At 48.8% G+C, this 19,760-nt stretch overlaps 11 protein-coding genes across 11 annotated transcripts; 6 read left to right on the top strand and 5 right to left on the bottom strand.

Annotated features, from left to right (window-relative positions):
* Positions 1–431: 431 nt before the first annotated feature.
* On the top strand, positions 432–644 carry N7517_007562 (uncharacterized protein; the record flags this gene model as incomplete). Its single annotated transcript, XM_056725292.1, has 1 exon — positions 432–644. The coding sequence occupies one exon, from the start codon at positions 432–434 to the stop codon at positions 642–644; it is 213 nt and encodes a 70-aa protein (XP_056581542.1).
* Positions 645–756: 112 nt separating this feature from the next.
* Positions 757–2,579, bottom strand: N7517_007561 (Zn(II)2Cys6 transcription factor; the record flags this gene model as incomplete). Its single annotated transcript, XM_056725291.1, has 3 exons — positions 757–1,215; positions 1,265–1,721; positions 1,762–2,579. 3 exons carry the CDS (start codon positions 2,577–2,579, stop codon positions 757–759), a joined length of 1,734 nt encoding a protein of 577 aa, XP_056581541.1.
* Positions 2,580–3,016: 437 nt separating this feature from the next.
* N7517_007560 (glycoside hydrolase family 13 protein) lies at positions 3,017–4,886 on the bottom strand (the record flags this gene model as incomplete). The annotated part of the gene is made up of 3 exons (XM_056725290.1): positions 3,017–4,272; positions 4,331–4,751; positions 4,809–4,886. 3 exons carry the CDS (start codon positions 4,884–4,886, stop codon positions 3,017–3,019), a joined length of 1,755 nt encoding a protein of 584 aa, XP_056581540.1.
* Positions 4,887–5,387: 501 nt separating this feature from the next.
* N7517_007559 (putative MFS maltose permease) lies at positions 5,388–6,992 on the top strand (the record flags this gene model as incomplete). Its single annotated transcript, XM_056725289.1, has 1 exon — positions 5,388–6,992. One exon carries the CDS (start codon positions 5,388–5,390, stop codon positions 6,990–6,992), a length of 1,605 nt encoding a protein of 534 aa, XP_056581539.1.
* A 262-nt stretch (positions 6,993–7,254) lies between these two features.
* N7517_007558 (DUF4246 domain-containing protein) lies at positions 7,255–9,243 on the bottom strand (the record flags this gene model as incomplete). The annotated part of the gene is made up of 5 exons (XM_056725288.1): positions 7,255–7,851; positions 7,901–8,857; positions 8,918–8,996; positions 9,049–9,125; positions 9,175–9,243. The coding sequence occupies 5 exons, from the start codon at positions 9,241–9,243 to the stop codon at positions 7,255–7,257; spliced, it is 1,779 nt and encodes a 592-aa protein (XP_056581538.1).
* A 1,080-nt stretch (positions 9,244–10,323) lies between these two features.
* N7517_007557 (Elongator subunit IKI1) lies at positions 10,324–11,503 on the top strand (the record flags this gene model as incomplete). Its single annotated transcript, XM_056725287.1, has 3 exons — positions 10,324–10,482; positions 10,566–10,722; positions 10,776–11,503. 3 exons carry the CDS (start codon positions 10,324–10,326, stop codon positions 11,501–11,503), a joined length of 1,044 nt encoding a protein of 347 aa, XP_056581537.1.
* Positions 11,504–11,642: 139 nt separating this feature from the next.
* On the bottom strand, positions 11,643–12,514 carry N7517_007556 (SNAP receptor SEC22; the record flags this gene model as incomplete). The annotated part of the gene is made up of 5 exons (XM_056725286.1): positions 11,643–11,705; positions 11,761–12,166; positions 12,229–12,338; positions 12,389–12,423; positions 12,481–12,514. 5 exons carry the CDS (start codon positions 12,512–12,514, stop codon positions 11,643–11,645), a joined length of 648 nt encoding a protein of 215 aa, XP_056581536.1.
* Positions 12,515–12,575: 61 nt separating this feature from the next.
* Positions 12,576–14,823, top strand: N7517_007555 (uncharacterized protein; the record flags this gene model as incomplete). The annotated part of the gene is made up of 4 exons (XM_056725285.1): positions 12,576–12,640; positions 12,701–12,878; positions 12,947–13,426; positions 13,483–14,823. The coding sequence occupies 4 exons, from the start codon at positions 12,576–12,578 to the stop codon at positions 14,821–14,823; spliced, it is 2,064 nt and encodes a 687-aa protein (XP_056581535.1).
* A 502-nt stretch (positions 14,824–15,325) lies between these two features.
* On the top strand, positions 15,326–15,505 carry N7517_007554 (uncharacterized protein; the record flags this gene model as incomplete). The annotated part of the gene is made up of 1 exon (XM_056725284.1): positions 15,326–15,505. The coding sequence occupies one exon, from the start codon at positions 15,326–15,328 to the stop codon at positions 15,503–15,505; it is 180 nt and encodes a 59-aa protein (XP_056581534.1).
* A 231-nt stretch (positions 15,506–15,736) lies between these two features.
* Positions 15,737–17,059, bottom strand: N7517_007553 (short chain dehydrogenase/reductase family protein; the record flags this gene model as incomplete). The annotated part of the gene is made up of 6 exons (XM_056725283.1): positions 15,737–16,285; positions 16,357–16,427; positions 16,479–16,643; positions 16,698–16,783; positions 16,853–16,961; positions 17,008–17,059. 6 exons carry the CDS (start codon positions 17,057–17,059, stop codon positions 15,737–15,739), a joined length of 1,032 nt encoding a protein of 343 aa, XP_056581533.1.
* A 273-nt stretch (positions 17,060–17,332) lies between these two features.
* On the top strand, positions 17,333–19,356 carry N7517_007552 (CLPTM1 family protein; the record flags this gene model as incomplete). The annotated part of the gene is made up of 3 exons (XM_056725282.1): positions 17,333–17,371; positions 17,424–18,482; positions 18,541–19,356. 3 exons carry the CDS (start codon positions 17,333–17,335, stop codon positions 19,354–19,356), a joined length of 1,914 nt encoding a protein of 637 aa, XP_056581532.1.
* Between the last annotated feature and the right edge of the window lie 404 nt (positions 19,357–19,760).

Raw genomic sequence — 19,760 nt, 5'->3', positions numbered from 1 at the left:
GAGCTTGTAAACATCCACAGTACCATCGATATTCTCTCTGGGCCCCGTAAGACGGAGTCTCCTTGCCCACTAATTTATGTTGCCGGAGGGTATATTCCAATAGAGTCGGAGAGCCATGTTGAGATTGCCAAGAAGCTCTCGGAAGCACCAGCCTTCAGCGTTGTTGGATTGAAACCCTCTAGCCAGGACCTCTAATATCTCACTGTGACAGGCCTGAATCAAGTTACCCCATCTAATAACTGTTGTGTTCCTGCATCCAGAGCAATAATAATCGGAAGAGATGAATTGCGTGGATGGAATTGCTGCTTCCACATTTGCGACGGCATAAGCAGGCAGATGCAGATGCCAATTCAAAGAATGATTCGTCAAGAATGGATAGAGCTGTCGAAGACAGATGTTAAATAAGGGAGTCTTCTTTTGACCATCCATCCATGACGGTTTTGAGTTGGCTGGAGGAGCACACCTGGGAGTCCATGGTTGATCAAGACAATGCCCTGCGGGACTGCTATATTGACCAAAAAGAAACGATTGTCGCGTTTGAATCCAGTGTGAGATATACGACAGATACTGGATACCTCACGCCAGATGAGGCTCGTCAGCAACATCTGGACAAATATGCTGCGTTCAGCAGGTCTAGCTCTTGATGGACAACTCGGGAGAATGATAGAAACGTGGCCATCTTGTTTCAATACCTTTTAACATACGTAGCTTTTTGGCCAAGCATAATCTTGATGGGCGCAATCCATTTCTCCGATCTCAGGGAAAGTAACTGGAGTATTGGAGAAATGCCTCATCAATCTCTGGCGTTTTAGCACCGATGCGGCTCATCTCCGCATAGTTGAAGTTACCGTTCATCCAATCCACGGACGCAGAATCGGACATCAATTCCGGGGAAAGTTGTTCAATTGAGCTGTCATTTTCGGCGATGGCGGATATTGATGATTCTTCACTGCCAGAGCTCGGAACAAGGGGGCCAGGTTGGAGGTTCAGATGAACGGTGATAGGGTCCACCATGGAAGGCAGGGTTTGCCCTATTTTGGTAAGCAGCAGGGGAAGAAACCTTCGGCGTCCGCCGGGAAGATCGTGAATGAGAGAGAAGAAATGTTTGAGATAATCCGGCGGGCCAAGCTTGAAGCCTGAAGAACGGAGCCCAGCCGCCGAGAGACATGTCATAACATCAATTAAGGTGCACGCCACCTCAAATATTTTTTCGATCTATAATCTGTTAGAATATGCTTGGTCTGTTTATAAGGGCAAATCATACAAGACCAATTCCATGGGTTTCCATACCCTGCTTGGACAATTTCCATGTTGCGAAGCAGAGATCTTGAGCGATTAGGAGGGGGTAGCGAAAATCCATGCATTCATGAGTAGGCTTCGTCGAAAGAAACCCAGCAGTTGTAGATAGCTGCCATATCATAATACGCAGCCATTGCTGGGATACACGCAAGTCCGCCATGAGTATATCAGGCAGACCGAGGTCCGCCGGGACTGCACTTCGGATGCGCTCCTCAAGGCGAACTAGCGATTCAATCGAGCATGTTGCATTCGTTCCATTCCACTGACCCAAAAAGCCTTCATCAAATGGGAGATAGAGGTTTACCAGACACCGAAAGCCAATAGCTGACGCGTTTGGAAGTGGATCATCTTCCAATTGAGGGCTTGCGGGAGTGACCTGGAGGGTAATTGGTCTATGTCGACGGATCGCATGAGCTCTGTCCCTGTATTAGCAAAGAACTAAAGAATAGCGAGAGAAACTACCTCTCGGACACCACCAAGAGCCAAAATAATTTGCCTGCCAAGGAAGGGTCATCGTCATCCACCTGTGCTGATGATGCTTGACTTTCCAGCGCGCTGGCCGTATAAAGCGTCGTGGATTCGCGGAGAAAGTAATATGCATGCCGTTGGTTTCCCAGTCCAATATGACACCCGTATAGAAGGAAAGCGATGATAATGCTTTGTCGTACAGGATCTGTGAATGGGTCGATATGCTTTCGAGCTTCGGTGGCTTCCTCAATCAGGGAATTTCGGTATTCTTCAGTACAGAAAACTCGAGAAGATTCTAATGATGAATTCTCCACCGCAAATCCGGTTTGAGTGACCACGAAAGCGCAAAAAGCAGCAACGAAACAATAAGCATGGAGACATGTCTCGGCAAGGTCCACCTGTTTCTGGAAACTGCCGGGTTGCAAAACAGGCACCGTTCCTCTCATCCGTGAGAAAAAATATTCCGCGCAGGCGTCGACAAGGTCCCGGTTCAAAAGGCCCGGGGTTTTTGAGAACTGACATCTTCCCGAGGCTAACAGTGACTGGGGGGTTGGTATAGTATCTCCATGCCTGAGAGCTGCTGACGGTGGAGAAATATTCACATCCTCTACCAACGTCTGCTCAACTTCCTTTGCTCTGAGTTCATTGAGAATATTGGCTGTTTGGCCCTGTCGCCCCTTTTTGCGTCGTAGCGAAGAGGTCCGACAGACCAGGCCAGCAGCCCGACACTGCCCACAAGGTTTGGGGAAAATGCACTTGACTTTACGTCTGCGACATGCATCACATGCTTGCTTGACAGGTGGGTCCGACATCTAGAAAGCTAGGTATAAATATACCGGTAGGAACAAGCACAAAAATCCGGGGTTGCGGGGGGAAGTCGGGGAGAAGCCGGGTGCAGATCACATCCGGGTGAAGAAATGAAATTTGTCGCCTTGTTTGTCAGGCCTAAACATGACGCACAGGCCCCCAAATTTGTCTTCCCGAAATCCCCAGCGGCTATTTAATGTGTAGGGGAAACTACCTCTTTACTGGCTTTTTCAAAAAACGAAAAGGAAACTATAGAGGCTCAGCCAAATTCCCTTGGGGGTTCCTGATGAGCTACAAGCTGTGGATTGCTGAGAAACTACCGATATCGAGAATATCGTCGCCAGCCATAAGAGGTGCTATGCAGAATAGTATTCTAGAAAACTGATATTTCAATCAATATTCATAAGAAAATATCGCTGATTGGTTCTTCTGTGGTAATCTCTCAAATATAGACCCGTCCTTCGAAGGGTTTCAGCGTTTCCAGTGATGAATCGGAGTAGTTGCCCACAAGCAACTTCATGCCCGCGGTTTTCTCAGTCTGTGTGAATGGCTGAGGCTGACCAGTGAAATTCAGAACGACCAATGCTCGCTTGTCATCTCTCGACTTCACAAAGCAAAACGTCTCTTGATTCTCGTAGTCAAGCACTTCAAATGCACCGTGGATAAACAACTCCCGGTAGTCTTTCCTCAGACGCAGAACATCTTTCCAGAAAGACAGCACACTCGAGGTGTCGTTCTCTTGTCTCTTTACATTGATTTCACCATAAAGATCATGAGTTCGCATCCACGGTTTCCCGGTAGTAAAACCAGCGTGTTCCGAGTCATCCCACTGCATTGGCAGCCTGGAATGATCGCGAGCTAGAATTCGGAGACCGTCCATGATGTTCTCTTTGCGAGTAGGATCAGCCCCACTCTCAGTGCGTTGCTCTGCTTCTCGGTAATACCCCAAGCCTTCAATGTCCTTGTATTCCTCAATGGGCCACTCGCGTGGTGCATTGATCATACCAATCTCCTGTCCCTGATAGATGAACAGAGTTCCAGTCATGGTAACCATCATCAGAGCCAACATTTTGGCAGAGATCTCCCGGAACTCGGGTGCATCAGATCCAAACCGAGAGACAGAGCGTCCATTGTCGTGGTTCTCACAGAAAGCGGTGGTCCAGCCATCCGATCCCTCAATGAAAGACTGCCACTTCTCCACAATGGATTTCATCTTTGTCAACTTCCATGGCATGAAAATGTACTTCTCCTCTAGGGTAGGTCCCATGCCAATATGGCCAATGTCCAAGTGGAAGACCATGCTCAGCTCCTTGGCTGATGCTCCCACATATTCAAGGACGTTCTTGGGATCGGGTGTATTGGCCAGTTCGCCCACAGTCATGACATCCCCGTACGGAGCAAGTAACTCGTCATACATTTCGCGCAGGAACTCGTGGATCCGGGGGCCGTTGCACCACATTCCGATGGCGGGTTGGATGTAGCTTTTCGGATCTGTGATGGGGGCATCTGGGAAGTCTGTGTGTTTGCTGTACTTGTTCACTGTGTCCACTCGGAACCCATCGACACCTTTGTCTAGCCAGAACCGCACCGCGCTGTTGTAGATAGCCTCGCGTGTGGCTTTGTTATCCCAGTTGAGATCGGGTTGCTCTTTGGCGTAGAGGTGCAGGTAGTATTCTTCTGTCGTCTCATCCCAGGTCCCTAAATAGGAGCTTCGTTAGTTCAAAACCATTGAATATTGTCAGATGACTCAACGCACATGTGCTTCCTGCAAAATAGCCCCGATAATTACTCGGAGGCATTCGATTCCCTGCCTCATCATATCGAGGAGGGCGCCAGAAGTACCAATCGCGTTTGGGGTTGTCCTTGCTACTCCGGCTTTCCTGGAACCAAGCATGCTGATCACTGGAGTGGTTGACGACAAGGTCAAGAATCAATTTCATGCCTCGCGAGTGACACGCTTCCACAAGATTCTCCACGTCTTGTACAGTTCCATAAGCAGGGAGCACATTTTCATAGTCGGAGATGTCATAGCCCATATCGTGCATAGGTGAGTCGTACATCGGCGATAGCCACACGACATCAACCCCTAGGGACTGGAGGTAATCGACCTTTTTGACAACGCCCGGGATATCGCCCCAGCCATCGCCGTTGGTATCATAGAAGGAAGCTGGGTATACCTTTAAAATCGAACGTCAATTTTATGTTTCATGGAATGCCTGAATATGGCAACTCACCTGGTAGACGGTGGCTTCTTTCCACCAGTTATTGGTTCCTGTAGGAACGGCTGAATCTTGTATCGCGTGTGGTGACATAGTGGCTTGACACTTGCATTTTCCATCCGGACACCCCTCTTATAGCTTTCCATCATCGCTCGGCATCAATTCGGACTGGATAAAGGCGGGGGATATCTTCAGGAAACCCTGTATGTCCGGCAAGCCTCCGGTAGGATGTTGCATATCCGACTAACGACCGACTTGCCGCCGATCGACTTCTTTCCGGCCCGGTGATTCGCTAGGGTTACCCCTCCCCACTCCAGCTTCCCCAGTTTTCTTTTCATTTTTGGAAGCAAGTGACTTGCCATGTGCATTTTCCCCGGATCCGCGATACTCGTGGACTAAAAAATGCATGTATTTTTGCTTTGGAATCTTTTGTATAAATCAAACCATCGCCCCGTGCCTTGATAATGCCTGAAGCATCGGGATATTCTCAGCCTTCAATTCTTAGGGCCTCGACAGACCTATTCGCAATTTCTTGTTTAGTCTGTGATATATACTGGGCGCATTCAGTTTCGGAAATTTCAACACAGTTTTCTGATGGTCTCGATGGACGACACATCCATGAGGATGAACGACAAAGTCTCCCCCGCTCTCGCAGAGGGCAGACAAGCGGCTAGGAAGGAGCGGTCCATGACCCTGCGGCAGGCTTTGCGGTTATATCCGAAAGCCGTCGGCTGGTCAGTCCTCCTTTCGTCTACCCTGATCATGGAAGGGTATGATCTCGCATTGCTCAGCTCAATGTACGCATCACCTGTGTTCAACCAAAAGTTTGGAGTACAGACCGCCGCGGGGAAATGGACTGTTCCGGCATCCTGGCAATCCGGCCTTTCCAATGGTGCACGCTGTGGTGAAGTCATTGGACTTCTGATCAATGGTTTGGTCTCTGAACGCCTGGGGTACCGCAAGACCATGATCTGTGCCTTGGCCACCATCACTGCAGTCATTTTTCTGTTTTTCTTCGCAGTCAATGTTGAGATGTTACTAGCCGCCGAAATTCTCGCCGGTATCCCTTGGGGTATCTTCCAGACCTTGCCAGCCGCCTACGCCTCCGAAGTTTGTCCGGTAGTCCTGCGACCTTACCTGACAACTTTCATCAACATGTGCTGGGTATTCGGACAGCTTGTGGCAGTTGGCGTTAATCGCGGCTCCCTTTCTCGCGATGATCAATGGGGCTGGCGCATTCCTTTCGGTGTGCAATGGGTGTGGCCAATCCCAATCATGATCGGCTGCCTTTTCGCACCTGAGTCCCCTTGGTGGCATGTGCGTCAGGGTAATGTGCAAGGAGCTCGACGAGCGTTGCTGCGGTTGACTTCGTCCAATGACCCCGACTTTAACCCCGACGAGACGATTGCTATGATTCAACACACCAATGAGTTGGAGAAATCGCTCTCTAGTGGAACCACATACTGGGACTGCTTCAAGGGAACAAATCTTCGCCGAACCGAGGTAGTTTGCATTGTGTGGTTAGTGCAAACCCTGTGTGGCCAGAACTTGATGGGTTATTTCGCCTACTTCTGTGTCCAAGCGGGCCTACCCACCGTTCAATCTTTCAATATGTCACTGGTACAATACGGTCTTGGTGTTGTGGGTACAATAGGATCGTGGTTCTTAATGTCCTACGCGGGCCGACGAACCATCCACATCTCCGGTCTCGCCAGTCTTTTCGTCCTTCTGGTGATCACAGGATCTCTATCTTTTGCCCCAGGAGACAACAACGCCGCCAAATGGGCAATCAGCGTGATGCTCATCATTTTCACATTTTGCTATGATATCAGCGTCGGCCCTGTCACATACTCCCTCGTCTCAGAACTATCCTCCACCCGCCTCAAAGCCAAGACTATTGTCCTCGCCCGGTGTCTATACAACATTAGCAACATTGTCGTCAACGTCCTGACCAACTACCAGCTCAACTCCACGGCCTGGGACTGGGGTGCTCGGTGCGCCTATTTCTGGGCTGGTACATGTCTAGTGTCACTGGTCTGGGCATACTTCCGGCTCCCCGAGCCCAAGGGCCGCACATATGAGGAACTGGATTTGCTCTTTGAGCGCGGAGTTCCAGCAAGGAAATTTGCGACCACCATCGTTGATCCGTATGAAGGAGAGGCGACAGAGGTTCATGAGGCACATGCGGATAAAGATTGATAGTTCAGCGATTTATCTACCTCCCTAGGATACATCCTAGATTTAGTCATTAGAAATACTATTTCTTTCATTCTTCCATCTCACACCACTTTGAATTCAACAGCCTAAAAAAAGATAGAAACTGTCACAGTATTGATTCATTGCACAGTCATAAACTACTAGGTAATATTAATAAACATTTGTATGATATTTACATAATTAGACGAATAAACCATGGGCACCACCCATAAACCTGAGTCACTTCGGTTATCGGAGTTCGTATTTAATGCTCACATAGGCTGAAGTCACCCTCCTCAAAACACTCATTTTGCTTGTCTGATCTGAGCCCACGCTCTTCCATGAGCTCCAAGCGGTACTCTTTGGCCTTCTCCATGGTCACAAGGGGCTCCAAATCACCTTGAACGATGTTCTGCAGCTCCAATGGTAGATCTGCCAAAGCTTGATTCACAGCACTTTGTCTCTCATGAGCCCAATCCTCCCGCTGCGGAGGCACATTGGCTGAGGAGATAATCCGACGATGGGGATCAACCAAAAATAGCGCGAGGATCTTACGATGACCGGGCTTCGACGGATCGGCTAGCGAGAAGGGGGAAACACGGTGCTGGACGGTGTTGGGGAAGGTGAGTAGCCGACCTTCTTTGCACGAAATGGCTCCAAGGCTTTGTGTGATATCGCGGTTACTCCCGTTGCCTTCGACATCCTCGCCAAAGCCAAAGATGGCTTGTAAGAATGCGTACTCGCCTTGCTCATACACAATGTCTAGCATGTCCATCATACCGCGTTGACGAAATGACAAGGAGTTATCGGTTATGTTTTCGCTGTCATAATAGTAGATTGCGGTAGCGCAGATGCGCTCGTTCTGTTTAAAATTGGCATATATAGTTAATCAAATGGCGCGAAACTCTTACCAACTGTCCCTCAATGTGCCAAGAGCCTCCTTCATAATTGGGCTTGTCTGGGCTCAATTCGATGTTCGCCAGCTTCACGATGATCTGTAGCTTCGCGTTGGGAAATTGCTCTCGTAGATCCGCACTATGCCTTTCGTGTGGGGGTTGAAAGCTATCTGGCTCAGGACGGATAATGGGACGGCGATTTCGCCACTCGCGATGGACATCCCAGAAATCATCTTCGTCGAAATCACTGTCATCATCATTCTGAACAGGCTCAGGGTCTAGATGTTCACCATATTCGACCCTCTGGTACTCGATTCTTGGACTATGGATTACGGACAGACTGCGGTTCCAGAGTGGGATTGCCCGAGCAATGATTTTCTCAACGACCTCATAGAGAGACTTGTGATGAACAGGGTGGGCGTTATTGATGTATGATATGATTCGACAGTTGGCGTTATCGACGAGCTCCACATCGCACGGGAGCCACTGAAACTTATCACTGAAGACACTGAACCTAAATTGCTCGTTGTAATAGGCTCGGTTTTCCGGGACTGGAGCACAATCTTGGCTCGATGGAATGGGGACAAGATCTCCTTGTCCCACGCTTCCTAGACAGTCGTTAAGATCAATGGTTCTGTCCGGAAGCACGCGAGTTTGGCCATAAATCACTGGGAACAGCGAGGGATGCACCAGATCAACCACTTTGCTATCAGAGCCGGGGTGGTAATCTTTCTCCGACATATCCTCGAAGGGGTTTACCGCCTCTTTCAGCGCCTGTTGTATCTCTTTCGACACGGCGGTATCGGACTTCACCACACCCACATCAAAGACGCGAACGTAACCAGTCTTTTTGAGTATGTTGGCTTTCCATTGAAGCTCTCTGATGATCCAGTCCATCATGTTAGAAGTCACGTCTTGACCACTTTGGGCAACCTCGTTACGCCATTTGGCGGTGATGTCCTCGTCAAAGACCTAGAGGAGGTTAAAAATAATCTAACAAGATAAAGGATATCAACATAACCTCGAACACACCTTCTGATCCCACTGAGGCTTATCGGTAATGGTGTTCATCACTCGCATCATCAGAACTTCTCGGTGGGTTACCAAGTCGCTGGAGAGCAAGGTCAACTCGAGATCCCGCCCATAATACCATTGAAACACACCTCATGTAGCCATCTTGCAGTGCTTGACCATCCAACGCATTAGGAAAGCCGTGAAACCATTTTGTCATCACATTTTGCTGGTCTGTTAGCAAATGGGATGTGTGGAAAGAGAATCTAGATTCTCACATCGGGCTTGCAGTTCAAGAATACATTGAACCCGGGCATGAAAAGCCGCGGATTGTAAGATGAAGCCATATCGATATAGAACTCTTGTATAATGGTATTCTACCATTCGCGTCAGGGGGGTGGTTTTATACTCATGCGGTCTTGGCAAAGTCCAGGCAGAAACGGGCTAATTCCAGGCAGACGAGGCACTAACTGACTAAGTCCACTTTGGGCGTAGTTGTCTGAAAATTGTATAGGCAGCAAAGGCAGAGAAAACTAGTATGAATACTACCGAAGGGGGAAAAGAGAAAGAAGAATCGTTGTTAATCAATCTAGGAAAAAGCAGGGTATGTATTTATACCCTGATGTCTGGCAAACAATCCACTCAGTCTATAGAGAACAATGAGAGATGCGATCATCTAACGAAAACAATGATTGTTTTCAGGAAATTTATATACGGTTCCGGGGCTAGACCCGTGTGATCAGAAAGGGCAATACATATGTATGAGGTGCGATAGTAGTAAAAGAGTCGAGAAGAGTCGAAACAAGTCTTGTAGGTAGTACCTTAGAAGTGATCCCTATCATCATCTGTCGTATATTGATGAGAAATGAATTATTATTTCAATTCTTGTTCCATTTTCCTTAGATATATTCGCTTTAGATTTGTTCGTTCTCTTACAATGACAAGATATCACTATGATAATTGAAGACTAATATCGTGAAAAAAAGCTTGAAGTCATTTATGCTAATTCTAATGATATCGAAGTGCTTATTGGTACCAGAGACCTGACCTGTTAGTATACTACGTACCTTAAAACACTTGTGAATAACTATACTATATATTCTTTTTACTCTTTCGCTTCCATGGGAGGACCACTCGGATGGACAAAAACATTCACATGATCCCTACCCCAGGAGAAAAAGATATCCGAGAGACTTGATACAATAGATCTATAGTATTCAGACACAAGCTGGCCTAACAACCTGGAAATGTTCCTAAAGACAGGAAGGGCATTGAGGAGCCTGCTGCAGCCCGCGGGCCGGCCCGTCGAGCCTCAACTTTAAATTCCACCGCGAAATTTTCGCAGCGCAACCCCACTTCCTGTGTGGTCATCAACCTGCGTCTCCTGAGAGCAATTTGCCTATAACAGTATCTAATATCAGACGAAGATGGCGCCTATCAACCTTTCACACAGGCGGACGCACAATTTGCTCTTGATTTCGAAACTCTTGAGCTTGCGGGACACTGCGTCGCCCCTCACACTTGTCTTGGATTCTTTGGAGCAACCAGCTACGCCCCTCTTGAAAGAATACATTAGACGTGCAAAGGTATATTGACCTATGATGTTATCATAAGCGACATCTGAGTCGCCAGACACAGGAGTGGATGGCCATGCTAACTAGTTCGACAGCTGTCCAAAGTTCATGTTACGCTCATCGCGTTTGAAACTCTGAAGCAACCCGAGGGAGTCGATGCTTTTGTATCAACACGCCGCAAGAGCCCCGCCGATATAGTTAAAGAAGTGAGCGCGGTTTATCAGCCTGTTGCAGCCTCCAATCCCTCACGCAGTAAGCATTGTGCATTTACCCCGCTAGTGGACTCATACTTACTCCCTTCTTAGGGCGTCTTATCCTCATTGATTCAATTAACCCTCTTCTGAACTCAAAAAGAGTTGACCCTGGGTTTCACCTGGCCTCTTTCCTTGGTTCGTTTATTACTCCCACATCGCCATCGGCCAAGGTTGATGCGTCACTCGTGGTGACATATCATCAAGATGTCCCCGAACTTCCACAGAAAAATCCTTACTCGCCATCACCTATCTCTGTATTGACATACCTCGCTACGAGTATCATTACACTCCATTCATTTTCACACGTTCTAGCACAGAAGGCTGCTCGCGACCGCAGTCTGGCTCCTCCAGTCTTTGGGCTTGAGGAAGGGCAAGAAGGCGTTCTGCTCGGGCGTTTGGATAGATTGGCCGGTACTGGGAAAGCCGAGGGAATTGTCATTGAGCTGGAGCACAGACGGAAGAGTGGCCGTGGTGTACTGGAATGGTACCTTCTCCCACCTGCGTCGCAGTATTCGCTACAGCATCTGAAAGAGATTGTGACGTTGCTTGACGATAATGTTGTGTACAACCCTCCCATGGAGCGTGGCCCAGGTGCCGGCGACGAGGAACCAACATCGACCTTTGAGCTGGGTCTCACCGACAGACAGAGGCGCGAAAGAGAAGGTGTTGTGTTGCCGTACTTTGACGCACAGCATGGCGATGGCCCAGGCGAGGGAGGCCGGATCCTTTACGATATGGGAGAAGAAGACGATTTCGACGAAGAAGAGGATGAGATTTAGACATCATCAAATACGATACATGTTCACGCAGTTCTCCGTATTCTAGAATCGGCGGATTGTAACCCGCAATCACCGAGGTATTAACTATGCATACATTCATACAGCGAGGCCCATGAGCACGGCCACGGAGAGCAAGGAATCAGAAGAATCGCCAGAAAAGAAGAATGCAAATGACAAGCCCCACGCCAGCGAAAGGTCCGTACTGTGAGATGGTTAGCCGATCGGTCAGGGGGAGTCAGGTGCAAATATAGACCCACCTGCTTCAACAACAATTCCCAGTTGATGCGTACAGCTGCCTTTCTGTACTTCTTGCTGTCCTCGCGCAGTCGCCCTGACAGTTCACCCATCCGCTCCAAACTATCGCCGCGATACAAGAGGTCCTCGATATTCTTCGTCATCACCTTGGTGACATCACGGAGTTCATCGTTCAGCTTGTCGAGGTTCTGGGATGCGCGACTGTCTTGGTATAGTTTCTTTGTGCGTTGAATAAAGGTATCAAACTCGACAAAAGCATATGGACGGAGGGTGGGTGAAAGGTATTGTGATGAGGAATAGGTAGTCGTGAATTCGGAGGCCAGATCAGCCAGATAGGTGAAGGCGAGTTTGCGGGGGTAGGACTTGTCGCAAATGCATAGGAAGCAGATATCATCCTGGATTGTGTAGCTGCACACCAAGTGAGAAATTGTCCATTGATAGTGTTTGTTTGACTGATGGGTGCCACTTACTGTAGACTGTATTGACCAGACTCAATACTGGCCTGGGGTGCGGCGTTGCGATTCAAGCGCCGAAAGATCATTTTAGCCTGACCCTTAATCTCAGAGAGCTCCGATTCAGCCTACAAATATCGTAAGCTCATGATTAGCTTGAATAATCGTCGTCACATACCTGCTCGTCGTCGACCGAAGCTGCCAGCATAAGGCCTATTTCACTTCAACATCAGCACTCCACCCCTCTCAACCTCCCAGAGAGTTCCTCACCATCGAGCCTTGCAATCTGGGTTGACCTGACCATCCTGAAAACGTTGCTTACTTGTTCTGAAGGACAGCGCTTTCTCCTTTGTTTTGCCGTGGGAATGGCTCCGAAGAGACGCACGAAGGCGGTAGCAAGGTCCCGTGTGGCAGAACCACAACGTTCGGGGTAAGCTCCGCAATTACTTTTTACCCTCTTTCTTACTGACGTCTTATAATAATGCCCTAGTCGTGCTGCTGCTAGTTCTGCCGATGTAGCAGAACAGTCGGGCCTCGCCATGTCGACCCCAAAATCCGAATCGAGCTCACGAGCAAGAACCCCAAGAAGGCCTGCTGCTAGAGGGAAATGGAGCGAAGAGCATTTATTGACGAGCGACAAGTCCCTCCTTGTTGACTTTGATCTAGTGGTATGAGCCAATCCTTCATACATGCGGTACAAGATTATCCAAGCTAACAATAAACTCAAAACATCTAGAAACTGCTGGCACAACCTGAAGCATGGAATTGCCTCGAGGAAAGCGACAAGCGCGAAATTCTTGCTCTACTCCCCCCAGATGTTCACCCGGAGGCACAAGCTACATCGGATGTCCCAGACGCAAAGATACCACCCATACCTGACTCTTTTATCCGCTACTCAAACAACTGGCGCGACGGCGTTCGACAGTTCCAGCTTGACCTCCAAAACGGCCGCTACGACCCCGAATGGCTGCACCAGGCGCAGGAAGCCAGAGAGCAGCGCGAAAATGGCGAATTTGATGACTTCAAAGAGCGCGAGTATGAGCAGTTCTGGGGACAGAAGCAGAAAGTCATCTGGCGTGCAGCTGCTGGAGAAAGTGCGCGTGTGAAGATGGGAACTCTTATCGATGAGGGTGTCATCCAGCTGGGCGATATCTGGAAATTCAATTATGTTTACGGCAGAGGCCCCGGCAGAATTGTCATTGAAAAAGAAGTCAGGGTATGTCTACATCTATGCACTCCGCATACAGCTTCGCCATTTGTTGACCGCTACAGATTCATGATCGTGATGGTGCGAAATTGACTTTTGCGATTCCACCCGGTGAACGAGTCTTTCTTCGCAGCAATTTCGACAAAGCAGAGCCATGCCCCGCACCAGAGAAGGGAAAGGAAGATGTGAAAGCCGACCTCGAGACAGAGCAACGTCCAGCGACATCACCTTGGAATGATAAACAGTTGAAAGACCAAGACCCAGAACCACAGTTCATTAATGCAACATCCAATGGCGAGGAGGTGAAGCCCGACGCCGATCAAGCGCCACAGGAGATCCCTGTATCTTTCAGTGACGAGGAAATGAAGCTTGAGCACGGCCAAGCCCCACATGGGATCCCTACGTCTGCCACCGACGAGATGAATACCAACACCGACCACGCGCAACAGGACACCCCTACTTCTTTCAATGATGAGGAAGTGAAGCGTAATAATAGCGGAGCGCGACATGGGATCCCCGCATCTTCCACTGATGGCATGAATATCGACACCGACACCGCCGCACAGCCGGTCATTGCGCCTTCGAATGATGAGGAGAGCCAAGAGGAAACCCCATTCAGCGTTGTTATTTTTAGCCCCGGTGGTACACGAAATCAAAAGCCCAAGCGCACAATTCCTGAGCCCCAACCTCAACCCCCAGTGAAACGCAAGCGAGGACGACCACGTAAAATCCCACTAAAGCAACCCGAGCCAGAGCGGCCCCAAGAGCAGGAAGTGTCTCAGGAAATAGAAGTGTCCCAACGTGATGAACAGAGCTCAACTGCTCCTCTTTCTTTCATGGCCATCTTGAATTCGAAAATTGAAGAAAACGAGAAAGCTGCAGCAGAATTCTCCCAGCCAAAGCCCTCTCACCCAGAGTCTCACTTCTCGGTGCTTTCTTCCACACCTGAGCCCACCGAGCTGCCAGAGTTATCTACGTCAGTAGAGGAATCATCTATTGCCAACGGCAAAAATGATAAAGCGGAATTATTGAAATTATCCACAGCTCATTCCGATACTCCTATGGAGAGCGTCGAGGCGCCCGTCGAAGCACGCGCTGAGGTAAACGCTGGGGCATCCGTTGAGGCTGAGCAAGACGAAGTCACTAAATCCACAAATACTGAACAACAGAAAGTCCCAGTCCCAGCTTCTCAAAATACTACCATTGAGCTGAACGAGATCATCGTTCCCAATCTCTCCTCGCCACAAGCACTCGTCCTTAAGATCCTACAAATCGATGGCCGCATGCCGAATGGCCGTACCGCGAATGCTTGGAAGGAAATCCGGTGCTACCGAAATAACCAGGACATGGGCAGCCTCTTTGATGTGCGAGAGGCTTGGTTCCTCCAGCATGGACAACTTGAGTAGCCGCCTTCCACTTCTAGCATGGAAATACCGACACACAAATCATTTGATTTTCGCGTACGCTACCCTCGATATCATGTGAAGATCCGAATGGAAAATAGTCCATGCATCACTTGAGGTAGCTGGCTATCAATGAAAAAAAAAATGAATCCCAAGGCAAATGAACCGGAAGGCCTAGTGATATTCTACAGAAAAAGTGAAAAATAGGAGTCCAGCATGGATGTAAAACAATGTATTCTGATCAGCCTCGGGAAAAAATGCCTGGACCTGTGCATCTGAAGGAGAATCCAAGCCTTGTTGGATAAGATAAGTGTCGTCCTCTCCAAAAGCATTACTTTTGCTACACAAGTCTGCTATGCGGCTGCTTTGCCGTAATTGAGGTAAACGCGATCCTATATACAGGCCCTATATCGAAACGTCTGTGAATAATTTCTGAGCCACCCAGCCATTTTAATTACAGATTATATCCTCGCTGTCCAAAATTCAGAACATGATGCTTTACAAAATGAAAGGCACCATAACAGCCAACGCCATCCATGAATCCCAGCTTACCGACAGCGATCCAGCCATATCGGGGACAGTTTCTGGTGATGCTGCACCGGGATTCTCGCTGCGGGTGGATGATTCCTCTTCAACTATACCCGATCAGGAAGTACCTCACTCATCACGCCCGTTTAGGAAATAGAGATTCAGCTGGCTCAACTGTATCTGTCAAGCCCAATTGACTCTTGGCAACTATTCCCTTCTCGGTTTTCTTGTCAATGGGATGGCGTGGTAAATTTAGTGAGCATTGTTAAACATCGAGGCTCTTGATATTTGGAGTGATGTAACTTGACAGAAGGTGGAATGAAAATCACATAACAAAACCCCGAGTCATTGGTAGAGAGAGACATATAATTCAGGCTGATACTCTTCGTTAAGGCCCTTCGTTCATTCCAGACATGCCGGGTATAGGATCCGAGTCCGCGGCAACATCAACAGCAAAGCTAGCCTGTATAAAGTCTTCGAGCTCTTCACTCACAGTCTTGAGCTTCTCCTTGACACTCGCAACACCTTCTTGCCCAACGATATGTCGCGAAGGAGGGTTTTCATGGCCACCAATCGATGTAATGGCATAAACAGTCTCAGCGACAAGCACTTCAAGATGTGCGGAGCTTAATGGTGGGTGCATTGAGACAACCTCCGGAGCGGAGAATGGGCCATTTTCAATGGAGCTAACCCGAGCGTTTTCGTCGTGCACTCGACTGGGCGTGACTGGACTGTCAGATGAGAGAGCAGCATCGGGAAGTTGGGGAACAAGATGGTTTAGGATCCCGCGGAAGAGAGGCGCTTGATTGTTGGCGGGCGAGTAGGCAGGAAATATTGGAGGGACACTGGTTACTAGGTTGGTGAGAATGCCAATCTCGATGCTGCATTGGAAGATAGTGAGTTTGATGTTGAATGGGGCAATTTCGTAAGCCAAACTCTGTGCCCAGGTGAAGCTGGTTAGTTTCTGCAATGCAGATCATTTAATCAAGTGCGAATAGAGATACTGACATCACAGAATCCTTCAAGGGCCCAGCCTGCTGCGCAGTACATTCCTAGCCCGGGTGTACCGATATGGGCCGCTATATATCATCAGACAAATATTCAAGCACTTGACGAGATATATTTCTTACTGATCCCTGAGATAATCATCATATGGCCTGCTCGCTCTTTCCTCATATGGGGGAGCGTGGCCTTGATGATATTGAGAGGACCGAAATAATTAACCTCGAATTGATCGCGTACGAGATTCATGGTTTGGATTGAAGCGGAAAGTTCTTCAACTGTTCCAATAAGGGCTTGGGAGCAGGTCAATATATTGTTCAAGGGTACATCCAGGAATGGAAAATCACCTTGACTTGTACAGCATAGAAGTATGTCTACTCTTCCAAATGTTGCGACTGCGTCTGCCACGACTGCCTGGCACTCTCCCATCATTCTGTATCAATAAATATCAGTAATCAAGATCAAAATCCATAATTAACTTGACTGCCTTGATGTAGCGCACCGGATATCTAGCGGAGAAGTCTTCATGCGCTGTGCCCAGCCATCATGCTGCTCCACCTCACTGAGAAAAGCCTCAAATTCATCACGGCGACGTTCATCGCGTTCCAAAGCTGAATGTGCTAGTCCAAGAAATGCATAATCTCCATGCGCAAGGACCTGGCGCGCCACCGAGAGGCCAATAGGCGAATCCCCCGCGGTGATCAGCCATACTCGAGGTTCATTATGCGACGGGAATTGCACACGGGCATCAAAAGGGGGTTATTGTCCATGAGGGTCAACGCCAATGGCCAAATGCGCTATCCATCACGCGATTGCAATTTCAAAGCTACTTAATAGTTAACAAGTATAAGAATGGAAGATGCCCGGAGCGTCGGAAGACCAAATGCCAAGACCGCGCCAGTTCCCGGGCCTCAATCTAATCGCGTGTTAATCGCCCACGTTAGCTGCCCTTCTGGCCTCTTCTCTTTTTTCCTCATCCATCATGTCGGAACAGAGGCCACGCAGACAGGAGGAGTCCGGTGTACGTATTGCTGATTCAGTGTTGTTGTGTTGAATTTACTGACCTCCTTCAGTCGGGCTTCAAGGGTGCCCTTCAGGGTCTTGGAATCTTCTTGTTGGCCCAATTTGCCATCAACCAGTACATGGGAAATAAGGACAAGACAGACTCTACCAGTGTGAATTCTGGTGGCATCCCCGCTTTTGCCGATCGCCCCGATCCTAGTGAAGTCGTTGAACACAGTGCTATCCCTGAAACCATCGCCCCAATCTGGCCCTCCGACAGCGCTGTCGATCTCAGCATTTATGTAACGCCGTCTATCGTTGTGCCTAACTTCAAGTCACCGGATAGTACTCTTGTCCTGGACGAGAAGAACTTTACACTTGGAAACTACAGTGACACTCGTGAAATCGACACCATCATCAAGGTTCCAAAGCAGGTCCAACATAATGGAACTCTTTGGGCTCACTTCTTTTTGGCTCGCACCGGATACCCGTTAGACCCCACCGCTAAGGACTACAACACCGCTGATGCAGTCCACTTCCTCCGACCTCTGAACCAGTACCTTCCCAAGAAGAAGGTCAAGAAGCTGAAGAATCTTCTGTCGGCTCCCGAGGATGAACACGACCAGGAGGAAGATAACACCCCGGATGTTACAACCGTGTCATACTATCACCCCAACTTCACTCTGTCCATGATCCCAGACTCCGGAACTGTGAAGATGGGCCAGATGAACCCCGCCGCTCGCCAGTATTTGCAGCTGGAGCGGACTGGTGCCCGGGATGCCAGTGGAAAGAATGGATGGTACTACCCGATCGCTTTCTTCAACACTTTTTGGCAACTGAAGACCCACATGACTGAGTTGAACTCTACCGTCGAGACCCTGCCGTTGCATATTACTCTCAACAACATGGCGAACTGGAAGTTTAACATCCTCAGCAGTGTTGATGAAGGCTCTAAGCAAAGTTCTCGCCAGGCTGCCTATGGCAAGCCTGCTCCCGGTGGTGGAGATGGAACTGAGTGGGAGATGGTGAAGGAGATTCTCTTGGATACGAACATTTGGCTCCTCTGCACTACGGGTGTGGTCACTATCTTCCATATGTTGTTTGAGACTTTGGCTTTCAAGAACGATATTGTAAGTGATATCTCACCACTGAAAGATGTGATTCAGCCCGCTAACATTCTCGCTTTAGGCCCACTGGCGTAAGAAGAAGGACGTTGTTGGTACCTCGGTTCGGACAATCCTGGCAAACGTCTTCATGCAGGCTGTCATCTTCCTCTACCTCATGGACAACAGCGACAACACTTCTTGGATGATCCTGGCCAGTCAAGGATTTGGTATTCTTTTGGAATTCTGGAAGGTCACCAAGACCGTCGACGTTCGCTTGCGCCCGCCGCCAGCCAGCTCTTGGTTCTCATTCTTGCCCTATGTGATTGTCTTCGAGGATAAGCACAAGCTTAGCGAGACCGAGGAAAAGACTAAGGAGTACGATGAAATTGCCTTCCGCTACTTGTACATCTTGGCTGTTCCCCTTCTGCTCGCATACGCCGCGTACAGCTTGGTCTACAACACCCACAAGTCCTGGTACTCTTACGTTATCCAGACCCTGGTCGGCAGTGTCTACGCCTACGGCTTCCTCATGATGGTCCCCAGTCTCTACATCAACTACCGGTTGAAGTCTGTTGCGCACATGCCCGGCAAGGCGTTGACCTACAAGTTCCTGAACACCTTCATCGACGATCTCTTCGCCTTCACCGTCAAGATGCCCTGGCTTCACCGCCTGGCAACCCTTCGCGACGACGTCATCTTCTTCGTCTGGCTTTACCAGGGCTGGAAGTACAAGGTTGACTACAAGCGCGTCAACGAGTTCGGCCAGGGAGGTGACAGTGACGAGGAGGAGGAGAAGGAGGAGGCTACTCCTGCTATCGAGGGCGACAAGAAGGAGGAAGTGGCTACTCAATCCTCTTCCAACGCTACTTCTAAGTCGTCTACCCGCAAGAGGAAATGAACGACGGCTTAGATGCAGGTCTTGTCGGCCAATAGGCCGATGAACCTGGGATCAACGCCTTTTGCATACGTAGTAAATCATTTGGTTTCACTACTTTTGGCATGATGCTGGTGAGCATTGGATCATAATTATTCCGATGTTTTAGCAAGCAATGTTTAATTCCGATTCTTTTAATTGGAATTCCTCAAGAAACCCACTTTAGAGTTCTGAATCTACTTATGCAGTATCATGTAGACGAGTCAAACTTGTAATATGATAGTATGGTGGTCACCCATAATAATAGAGGTAGAAGCCGTTGTTGATGGTTACCCGATTAGGTTTAAGGCCATTTTTGCATCTTCGCGCCCGCTCGTTCTTCTATGTAATTGTCGGATGCACCAAAAACATTCGTTCTTTGAGTCCCA

This window comes from Penicillium concentricum (assembly GCF_028827145.1).
Source record: "Penicillium concentricum strain IBT 3081 chromosome Unknown utg000002l_segment0_segment0, whole genome shotgun sequence".
In the NCBI taxonomy this organism is placed as follows: domain Eukaryota; kingdom Fungi; phylum Ascomycota; class Eurotiomycetes; order Eurotiales; family Aspergillaceae; genus Penicillium; species Penicillium concentricum.
The sequence above is the reverse complement of the archived record's forward strand: the minus strand, read 5'-3'. Positions and strand labels throughout refer to the sequence as shown.